This window comes from Otolemur garnettii, unplaced genomic scaffold (genome assembly GCF_000181295.1).
Source record: "Otolemur garnettii isolate 467f Iridium unplaced genomic scaffold, OtoGar3 scaffold00043, whole genome shotgun sequence".
Lineage (NCBI taxonomy): Eukaryota > Metazoa > Chordata > Mammalia > Primates > Galagidae > Otolemur > Otolemur garnettii.
In genome coordinates this window covers 6,264,862-6,276,152 of record NW_003852438.1, presented here as the reverse complement: position 1 = coordinate 6,276,152, position 11,291 = coordinate 6,264,862, and the positions used below count along the sequence as shown (strand labels likewise).

At 53.4% G+C, this 11,291-nt stretch overlaps 1 protein-coding gene across 2 annotated transcripts in view; it reads right to left on the bottom strand.

Annotated features, from left to right (window-relative positions):
• NR4A1 (nuclear receptor subfamily 4 group A member 1) overlaps positions 1-10,916 on the bottom strand; it is a 19,082-nt gene extending 8,166 nt beyond the window's left edge. Inside the window, exons 1-2 of one of the 2 annotated variants that reach the window (XM_023513560.1) lie at positions 10,508-10,916; positions 8,476-8,582 (exon numbers count right to left, since the gene is read on the bottom strand). Coding sequence is in view for 1 of the 2 variants with exons in the window: in XM_023513559.1 (XP_023369327.1) it covers positions 10,508-10,541 (34 nt within the window). In the remaining variant the exon portion in view is untranslated. The remainder of the gene's footprint in view (positions 1-8,475; positions 8,583-10,507) is intronic. The other variant, XM_023513559.1, reaches the window with a different exon arrangement.
• Between the last annotated feature and the right edge of the window lie 375 nt (positions 10,917-11,291).

Genomic DNA, 11,291 nt, shown 5'->3' with positions numbered 1-11,291 from the left:
CCCAGCTAGGGCTACAGCACCAGGAACGCCAGTCCGGTCGCCCGCCGCGGCTCCCACTAAGCCCAGCGCCCGAGTTCGGCTTGGGGGGGTCCCAGCCAAGGCCTCCCACCTCTCACGGGCGATCCCCGCAGACAAAGCCTGCACCGCCCGCAGAGCTGCCCCGAAGCAGGCGGGGAGGGAGTCTGAAGGGCTGAGGGGAGACCTGGGGAGCAGTCCCTGTCCCCAGCGGACGCTCGGGGTTGGGGGGGAGCCGGTCTCAGACAAAGAGTGGGGCAGGGCCCAACGCTCCAGTGTGAGCTCGGCGCTCTACTCACCCAGGCGCGGCGGTGGCGGCGCTGCCCGGCTCGGCCGAGGAAGTTAGAGCAAGTTCGGCAGCGCCGGGCGGGAGGGCGCGACTCAGGCCGTCCGAGCGGGGGCGGGGCGAGGAGGGGCGCCTGGAATGTCTGCGCGCGTGACGCACGCGGGGTTCCATTGACGCAGGGAGCGCGGATTGTTTGATCTATAAATAGACTCCTCGCGCCCGCCGCGCAGCCTAAAAATAGCAGCTCCGGGACCCGCTAGGCTCCCCCCTCTGGGCCCAGGTCACAGTCGGGGACCCCCAAGTCCGAAATAACGGGCTGGAGGGCCGGAGCCAGAGAAGAGGGCGCTCTAGAGCTGCGGCCGCAGGTCTTCCCCGGACAAGGATTTCCTCACCCTCCGGCTGCTCCTGGGAGCTGACGGTGCTGGTCCCTCCAGCTCCCTCCGTACTCGGCCCCGCCTTTGCAACCTCCCAAGTCCTTCCAGGAGACCTGGGGTTCGCCCCTGCCGCTGCGGGGCGGCCTGAGCAGGCCGAGGGCTGGGGCGGGCACCTTAGGGACACACTCTGAGACGCTGGTGCTCACGCGTCTGCTCAGAGTGCAGCTTATGCGCTTGACTCGTCGCCACTAGCAGGGTCTCAGCAGAGAGCTTGCCCCAGAGTCAGTGAGAGGCCTCGCTTAGTCTCCCCTGGCAATCTCCGCTGCAAAGTACCTTCCCAAGGGTAGGGGTTTGCCGGGCCCAAGCTCAGCTAATGGGCTGTGCTTCACATGCTAAACTGGGTTTCTCACCCGTCTCTCCCCAGCCTCGTACAGGGTGAGTGCACCCTAGTTGGGAAATCACCGAATTTCAGAACCGGGTGGAGCCTGAGAAATATTTTCAAACTTGTGCCAACTCTTCCCCATTTTATAAATAAACAGGCCCAGAGAAATAATAGCACTTGCTCAAGGTCACACAGCGAGGTGGTGCCACACTGGGGTGGAACCCAGGGGCACGGACTGCATTTCTAGGGTATCTTTTCATGATCTCTCACCATTCTTTCCCCCCTGCCCACCATCAGAGAGCACTTGCCCTCCTACCCCGCCTTCAGGGCCCCTGGGGAGAGCAGCTTTGACCAGTTATCACCTGCACAATGGAGCAGGAAACAGCTTGCCTGGGCTGTATCATCAGTACAGACTAGGCTGCAGCCACCTGGATCCTTCCATAGTCTGGCTGTCACCTCTCCACCCCATCTCTCTGAGGCTCCTCTCCAAGAGAGGAGGAAGAAGGGCTAAATACACATATTGAGAAGGAGAAGAGAACCCAGAGTGCCCCCTCGCCCATTTCCCTTCTCCTATTTAAGTCATCATCCACAGTTCTTCCTCACTGTGCCTACACCCACCAACCCTGCTCTCACCTCTTCCCCTCACCGGTTAGCATTTCTCTTGGCCTAGAGGCACTGCCTGCTCCTTACTCCCACCCTCGCCACCATCACAAGATTCCCACACCCTAGTCCCTGGCCCCCTGTTTCTGCAAAGTCAAAGGTCTACTTCAAACTTCATCTCTGCACTCCCTGCCTGCCACCTCATCTCTTCTCATGTCCCATTTGCAACTTTTCGTTTTTTCCTCAAATTCTTTTTATGGAAAACCTCTTGGACACCTTGCCCCTTCCCTCTGCCAGTCACAGCCCTTACTGTTTCCAGCAGACCAACTGGATATGCCCTTGACCTCTCCACCTCACCCACTGCTATTTAGAAAACTACCCCTTAACCAGCCTGTGTCCTCTTTCTGAATTCTCATGGTCTACCATGGATGGAGCAGTGTTCATATACAGTTGATCCTTGAACAATGCTGGTTTGAACTGCCAGGGTCCACTTTTAAGTGGATTGGGGTTTTTTTGTTTGTTTGTTTTTGTTTTGTTTTGTTTGCAGTTTTTGGCTGGGGCTGGGTTTGAATCCACCACCTCTGGCATATGGGGCCGGCGTCCTACTCCTTTGAGCCACAGGTGCCACCCAAGTGGACAGTTTTTAACCAAACACATGGGTAGGATGCGAAGTCTGTGTATATGGAGGGCCAACTTTTCTTGTATATGCAGGTTCCATGGGACCAACTGCAGGACTTGAATATGTGCAGATTTTGGTATTTGCAAGAGTCCTGGAACCATTCCCCTTTACATTCAGAGGGACAACTGTGATATCAATCTCATTCAGTAATCTGGTCAGAACCTGCCAGATCTTTTCACCCCAGTATACAATCTCAATGTGAATGAGCCTGCAGAGAGCTCTGGGTTGTCCCAAACCATCTTCCAAAAACCATCAAGGCCAGCTGGCAAAGGAGAAGCAGGTGCAGGAGGGTGCCAATTTGACCCATCCAGGATCCCCACCCTATCTCAGCCAAAGTTGTGTTTTTCTTTCTCTTGAAATTTTGCATAAGATTTCACTTGGATTTGGGGACTCCTTCTGTGGAAAATGATTCTACAGCTAAAAAAGGTTTGAAAACACTAATAGGATTCAAGTCCTCCCATTTTGCAGATTAGAACCAAAGGTTTGTAAGGGTTCCAAGAGAAACTGCACCTTGCTTAGGAGCACACAGCAAGTCTGTGCTGGGTAGAACTGGCCCAGGCTGTGTCAGAGTCTTCCTCAGAAAATAAAACCAACTTAATATATGGCAAAAGATGACCAGCCAAGTCAATGCTCCTTCCACCAACTACCAAGAATAGGTGTATCATCTGTGGCTTAACCAGTCTGTGCTCAAAACCAGACTTATACCTCAGTTCTTTGAGAATTGAGCCAGCCTAGAGCCCTGGCACTCTCCTCTCCTTCCTACTACTTGACATTTGTAAAAAGTGGCACAGACCACCCTGTAGGAGCCTACCCATCAGCCCCAGCCATGAAATGCAAATGTGGTAAGGAGCCATCCAGGTCCCTGGTCTGTATCAACCTTCTTAGCATATAGCCTCCAGATCTGGGCCTCAGCCCCAGCCCCACCTCTCCGGCCTATTGCCGTTAGTGGAGGCTGCAGTCCCACTGCCCTAAAACCAGGAGGGTGAGGAACTGTAGCTGCCACCTGGCCATTCGTATGGAGGTCTGAAAGTATCACACTCTGAAGATCAGTAAATAAGGAGAAAAAGGCAAAGTCGCTCTGTGGGACACTCATTTGGGTACCCATGTGGAGCACCTACCCCCAGACAGAGGGGAGAGAGGGTAAAGGGGCTTGACAATCCCAGGCTTCAAGAGCCCTCTAGGGATGGTGGCCTGGAGCTCTGCAGGAGCAGAGTCCAATTAAGGTAGGACTCTGGAGAAAGGCGTGACTGATGAAGACTTAGGGAGGCTAGAGCAAAAGCTGGTCTCAGACTAGACAGCTCCTTGTGGGGGAGGGGGAGGTGGGAGGTAATAATGGGAGAGGCATCTAAAACTAGAGGCAAGGACCTGAAGGTAGGCCAGGCTGTGATAACACAGGAAGGGCAGGGTGAGAAGATGTCATGCTGGAGCTGAGACAGTGCCACTCAGGCCTCCATGCCCAGCTCCCTACTGCCCCACATAAGGACTTTGAATTAAACCTTCTCATCACCCACTTTTCCATATACTGTTTGACCCACTGGGCACATTTCTTCTCGTCACCTTCTTCTAGTCCTTCTTCTAGTCTATTCCTGCTCATCCTCCAAGACCTGAGCTCACCTAACTCTTCATAATAAGCACTTTCTCACTGGGGGTGGGTCAGACGTTGGCCCAGGCACTTTCACATAGATTCTCCCATTTAATACTCTCCCTAGACCGTGTACGGTGGCTCACATCTATAATCTAAGCACTCTGGGAGACCGAGAGGGGCAGACTGCTTGACCTCAGGAGTTCAAGACCAGCCTGAGCAAGAGTGGGGACCCTGTCTCTAAAAAAAAATGCCAGGCCTTGTGGTGGGTGCCTGTAGTCGTAGCTACTCGGGAGGCTGATGTAAGAGGTTCACTGGAAACCAAGAGTTTGAGATTGCTGTACACTACGACACCATGATGTTCTACCAGACACAACAAAGTGAGACTCTGTTTCAAAAAACAAACAGGGCAGCTCCTGTGGCTCAGTGAGTGGGGCGCCAGTCCCATATACCAAGGGTGGTGGGTTCAAACCTGGTCTGGCCAAACTGCAACAAAAAAATAGCTGGGCATTGTGTAGCTGTAATCCCAGCTACTTGGGAGGCTGAGGCAAGAGAATCACCTAAGCCTAAGAGCTGGAGTTTCCTGTGAGCTGTGATACCACGGCACGCTACCGTGGGTGATAAAGTGAGACTCTGTCTCTAAAACAAATAAATAAATAAATAAACAGAAACACTACTCTCCCCAACCCTTCTGGTTTGGAATTACAGTCTGGATTTTATAAATAAGGGAACAGAGGTTCAGAGGCAGGACTCTAAGGTCCCCTAACTAAGGTCCCCTAACTCCCTGTTCTGTGCTATACTAACTGCCCTTGACTCTGAACTCCCAAGGCCGTGGCTTCTGGGCCATCAGCCTTGATTCCTACAAATATACCCCAAAACCACAAAAATTGAAAATAGAGGTGTCTTTGAGGGTGTCTTTGGTGGGACTGGGAGTGTTCTCATTCTCCATCTGGACGATAGTCGTGCAAGTGTGCTCACTCTGGAAGTCATCAGATTATACTCTTAAATATGATTTGCACACTTTTCTGTATGTATGTTATGCTTTGCCCCCAAAAAATTTATTTAAAAAATAGCCATGCCTAAATGGGAAAGAGATACATATTCCAGTGGGTGCAGATGCAGCTAGAATTTACAGAAAATAAATTCATTCGCATGTATGTTTCTGAAATCACAATGGCAGCTTCTTATTATGTATTTGTTCAGTTGACAGAGTATGAGTACAGTTAGGAGAGGCTGCGGTATCTGATATTAGAAAGAGGTCCTCATACTGACAACACAATTTTATAATTAATTTTTTATTTTTTTAGAGACAGAGTCTCACTTTATGGCCCTCAGTAGAGTGCCGTGGCATCACAGCTTACAGCAACCTCCAGTTCTTGAGCTTAGGCAATTCTCCTGCCTCAGCCTCCCAAGGAGCTGGGACTACACGCACCAACCACAACACCTGGCTATTTTTTTGTTGCAGTTTGGCCAGGGCCAGGTTTGAACCCGCCACCCTCGGTATATGGGACTGGCGCCCTACCACTGAGCCACAGGCCCTGCCTGACAACACAATATATTTTTTGAATGTACTGTTCGCCAGGCCCTTATCCCTCCTCATCAAACCTTGTGAGGCCCAAGGACTTATCATGTGCTGTTACCCACCCCTTCCCCACCAGCATGAGAACACCATGAGGGCATGGTGGCATGGGCACTGTCTCCCACGCCTTGGAAGGAGGACCTTTTGTACATCCTGAAGCAGTCCAGGGCAGGCCCAAAATGGGCAGTCAATGTCCACCATCATCCCTCAGTCAAAGTGCTGGACGTGGAATTGGGTAATAGGAAACAGAGGAAGTGGAATTACACGGCCCCTTTCCCACGCTGCCCCCCCCCCCACCTTGGGCTGGGCCTGAGCAGAGGGCAGGAACTTGCTCTACTTTCACTGAGACCATCCCCACCCACAGGCCTCCACATCCTTCCCCTGGGGTGGGTAGAGGTGTGAGCTTTGCCTTCCAGCTGGGAAGTGGCCCAGGGAGCTTCCCCTCCTGAACCCCAGAGCCTTTCACCAGCCCTAATCTGGCCACTTCCTCTTCCTGCCCTGGCAGTGGGCAGGGGATTTGTGCTGTGGGCAGGGAAGTACTGCCCATTGCCCCCAGAGCTTCCCAGGACAGCTCCGGACCCAGAGGTGAAGGGTTGGGTCCAGGTTTCTGGCTCTGATCTCCTAGCCCTTTCCTAGCCCTGAGATATGACCAAACGTAACATTACCTCCCCAAAAGCAGGCTTCCAAGGACACAGGCAGGTAGCCAGTGCCCATCCTCTCTCCCCCAACTTGTCAGCAGGGGCAAAAGGTGGAAGAGCTATCAGGGCATCTTTAACCAGGAGCCAGAAAGCCTGATATGTGGCCTAGGGCCAGTCCCTTGCCCTCTGTGAGACTGTTCCCTCATCTGCCCAATGCATACAAAGTCACAAGTCCTGGTACCAGGAGAATCCAATTCACAATGAAGGGAAAGGCTTAACATCAAAACTCAGCACTGGTCCCCAGACTCTAGGAGCCTACAGCGGGATCCTGAGGCTGGGGCCGGGGCGGCAGGCAGGGATGGCAGACACCAGGGTCCTCAGCTAGACTAGGGAGACACTAGGGAGTCCTTCTTCTCCAAGAACTAGAAATAAACAGTAACCCATCTGTACATCTCCCCACTCCAGGAGTGAGTGAGAGGAATAAGTGTATACCCAGAAATGTGGCTCTTTCCAAAGCCAGGAAAATCCCCTATGTGTGCACCAAGTGCTCAATTAATACTCTAGAGAAAGCTATTAATTAAGGAGGTCAGGCTGTGGTCACAGAAGCCATCTTCAGTCCATTGATTTCTCCACACCCATCCGCCTCTCAAACCAGAAGAAATTACAACATTAAGGTATAAGATCAGACTCCAGGCCGGGTGCAGTGGCTCATGCCTGTAATCCTAATACTTTAGGAGGCTAAAGCAGGAGGATAAATTGAAGCCAGAGTCTGAGACCAACCTGAGCAATATAGCAAGACCCCTATCTCTACAAAAAACAAACAAAAAAAATTAGCCAGGCTAGTTATGATTTTTTTTTTTTTGAGACAGAGTCTCAAGCTGTCGCCCTGGATAGAGTGCCATGGCATCACAGCTCACAGCAACCTCAAACTCTTGGGCTTAAGCAATTCTCTTGCTTCAGCCTCCCAAGTAGCTGGGACTACAGGCACCTGCAACAACACCTGGCTGTTTTTTCTTGTTATTGTTGCCATTGTTGTTTTAACTGGCCCTGGCCAGGTTCAAACCAGCCAGCCTCAGTGTATGTGGCCAGTGCCCTACTCACTGAGCTACAGGCACCACCAGTCAGGCCAATTATAAATGGTGCATGCCTATAGTCCCAGCTGTACTTGAGAGGCTGAGGCAGGAGGATTGATTGAACCCAGAAGTTTGAGGGTGAAGAGAACTATGTTGGCGTCACTGCACTACAGCCTGAGTGACAGACGGAGAGAGACCCTATCTCCAAAAATATATATATATATATATCAGTCTTCAGGAAAAATAGCCAGACAGGGCTGGAAAACATAGACAAGATGATGGAGTTCTCTGGGAAAGGTTAGCCCACGCCTCAAATCTCTCTCCAGCCCCCCTTGGTCTGCTGAGCTCCTCCTGGCCAGCTCCTCTCTCCTCCCACCTTGGAGGGTCTCACCACCTTGCAGAACACTGACGCTCACCAAATTCCCCCCCTGCCCCTGCCCAAGGTCTCCATCCAGCTACCGCAAGCCAAATTTCAAATTCCAAAATAAAAACGTCTGATAACAAGCCCCAGCCGGAAAGACTGATGCACTTTCCTATTGTTATGGTATTTTTAGCACAGGCTCTGGATTCGTTTAGAGACTCACGTTCAGAAAGGGAAAATATTTTTTTTGAGAACTGGCAAGGAGAGCATAAGAGCCTCCTACGTAAGGAACTGCCACTTATTCCGTGCCAGGCCAAAGCCCCTGGCCCAGGTCCTGGGAGCGTGTTTGTGGCAAGCTCGCTGGCAGACTTGCCAGACCTCACTCCAGTCCTGCTCCTTAGGCACCAAAAACAGCTGGGAGGCCTGGCACGGAGAGCAGGCAAAGGACTGAGGGCTCAGCAGGACACCAAGGCTCTGGCCAGCCACCTAGTCCCAACCAGTGGGGGGCTTAGGGACCCCATTCAGAGGCCAATCCTTAGGGACCCTGATGGACACCAAAGTCACGGCTTACTGCAGCATCCCTCTCCTGCCTGAACAGACCAGTGTCATCCAGGCCAGATTGGACAGGAAGATCAAGACCCTGTAGGAAACCTCTGAGGAAGGACTGAGACAGCATCACCTGTCTGTTTCTGCCTCTGTAGCTCTCAATCACAGAGGGTTCCCAAGTTCAACTCCCATCACCCACTGTAGTCAGGCTATACTCTCATTCTTCAGGATGGTCAGCCACACTTGCTTCCTCCTCTCCCCCTCCTCCTTGAGGTCATAGGGTGTGGTATGATGGTCACAGTAGGGAAAAATCCAAACAGCCCAGTCCCTATGCCTCCATGTCCTCACCCCAAAACTCACCAGCTTCTGCTTCACAATCTGCTTAGACCCTCAGGGATCCTGTATCACCACATGAAGGGAGAACCCCAAGGTTGGTCAGGGGCTCTTCCTGGTGGCTTCAGAGAGCCCTGTAGGGTGCAACGTGATGGACTTGTCAGCCTATCCTTGAGGCTGAGGCTGTTCACCAGCTGAGCAGGCTCTGGGATGTGGAGCTGCCTCCAAGGCAGTGTGTCCTCCTCTGTTTATATAGCAGAAACCAGAGCTGGCCTCTGGGGATGGGGGGGAGTTGCTTCAGGCCCTCTTGGCTGGGCCTGACTTTGGCCCAGGTCAGCAAGAGCCCAAAATAGTCAGCTGACGGGAGCCCCGGCATGAGCGTGACCCTGGGCCCGTGCCCGGGCCTGGCAGACAGGTGCCCACGTCACAAGACCAGCAGCCCTAGCACTCATGGGGCTCGGCTGGCAGCCCCTCAGGGTGGCCTTGGCAGTGTATCTGGCATGGGAGTCCCACCCAATCACCACCATCACCCAGACAACGGGATAAACATAAAGAATTCTGCCCACCATGGCTGCTGTATACCCAGAGGGAAAGCTGGGCACACAAGAAGCTGGGTCTGGGCTGCCGGTAGTGGTAAAGGCTGAGCAAAGGGAGGGACACCTGGCCACTGCTCTCATCTTCACTCACGTGCTTCCCAAGTCCAGATTTCCGGCTGACTAGAGAACACCTGCTTCGCCCACTTACAGTAATTCCTCTCCCTGTCCCCAGCCTAAGGCTGGTGGCACAGAGCCTACTGCCAGCAGGAGGCCAGGTGCACACACAGCCCAGTCCCCAGAACAGGAGGCCCTGCTTCCAAGAGCTTTCCCTTCCACATAGGCTCAGAATGGAAACTCCTCCTTCCTGTCCCAGTCCTCTAGGATTCTCTGAGCCCTGAAACTACCCCTGCATAAGCCCACAGTGTTTGGGACTGTGAGTGGAGACACTGAGCCGGCTCCAGTTTCCTCAGGGATCTCTCAAGGCCTGAGGGGGCTATTGCTCAGAGATGGCCTGCTGTCTTGGGGAAGGAGGAAGGGAATCACAGGGCCCCTGTCCATGTGCCAATATGAGCTCTCCCTCCTCAGGCATGGTAACCAGGACTACAGTGCCCTTACCCTATCCCAGTATGTCAGGTGCCCCAGGGAAGGCCAGATAGAAACTCCATTCCTACCCTCTACCCTGCACCACAGATCCACTTGTGCCTTTTCTAGACACACCCTCAGACAAGGAAGGCATATCCTCCACCCTGAGACCAGGCTTCTGGGCCAGGCAGAAGCCAGGAAACCTGGATCCTAGGCTTACTGCAGGATCCTTGGAAAGTCACTTCTCCCTTCTGTAGCTCCATTTCCTCATCTGCAAGAGGTGGAGATATGCTAGATGACCAATGATCCCTATGGTCACAGTCATAAGTCAGGTTCCCTCTCAAGGATATTGGATGGATAATGGAAGTCTGTCTCTGCCTTTCCATTCATACAGGGCACCCCTCCCCAATACCATAGACCCCACAGAACCTATAGGCTTGTCATGATGAGGAGGGATGGCCACCACCCTTTCAGAGAGGGAGGGCTGGCCCAGGCCTTCCCTTTGTGCACTCTGCTATGCAGTGTTTACATCTGGACATAGGCTAGCTGCCCCCTGCCATGGCTGTCCCGCTATACTCCCTGCCCACCCCCCAGCGACCCTATACCACTTTACCAGCTTCCTGGAACCAGGCACATGCTGCCTTGGGAACAAATGTCATCTTCCCTCCCCCCACTAGCCCTTGTCACCCGGGCCCAGAGACCTCCAGCTCATCCTGCTCAGATAATAAGGCTTCCCCCATACCCACCTCCACATTACCCCCACCTCTGAAGAAATCAGATCTTCCCATGCTGAGCAGAACTGTGCCTGCCACCTCTGCAGGGCTTCCCCCTCCATCCCCCAAACCACATCCGCTTCATGCAGCTCCACACCCACCTCTGTCCCAAACCCCACCTGCTCGGAGGCCCCAGGGGTGTTCAAAGGACAACAGTAAAGCACTTACCTCTCTGGATGAGCCAACAGGCCTTGGCCAGCATTCACACTACCCCTCAGCATTCAGGGCCAGGCAGAAGGAGCCAGGATACCAGGGAGGGGCAGGAGCTGGCCTCTGTCCATGGTGGAGGCCTATGGAGGGAGAGTCAGTGTGAGAGAAACCAGCCAGCAGATACGTTCCCTGGAGTCAGTACAGCAGGAAACACAGCAGGAGCAGGGCCTAGGCCACAAGAGGGGGACAAGCCAGTCCAGGGACCGCTCTAGGCTGGTAGTCCAAGCCTGGGGGCCCATGCCTCAGGCAATCAGCTCTGAGGGTGTTGGGTGTGGTCAGGAGATGCAAGCAGCATCTGGGCATCCCAGAGCTCCAGAGACAAATACCAGCCCCTGGCCCCTCTGCCTCATTCCCCTCCCAGCTCTCGGCCCTTGATGTACACAAAAGGGCATTTTGCAGGCAGAGAGAAGGGAGCTATTGTGAGCACAGAGCAGAATATCCCTCTCTTGTTAAGGGGCTCCAGCTCAGCCCCTGAAATCTTTCTCAGAGGCCCTGAAAGGGCAGGGGCTCCATGCCCTGTCTCAGGCAGTCTAGCCTTCTAACCAGAGCAAAGGGGACGCTCAGAAATCTCTGTGGAGATCTCCAGTCCCTAAATGGGAAGGCCCAACTTAAGAATAGAGCAGTTAGGCTCGGCGCCTGTGGCTCAGGCTGCTAAGGCGCCAGCCACATACACCTAAGGTGGCGGGTTCGAATCCCCAGCCCGGGCCCGCCAAACAACAATGATGGCTGCAACCAAAAAACG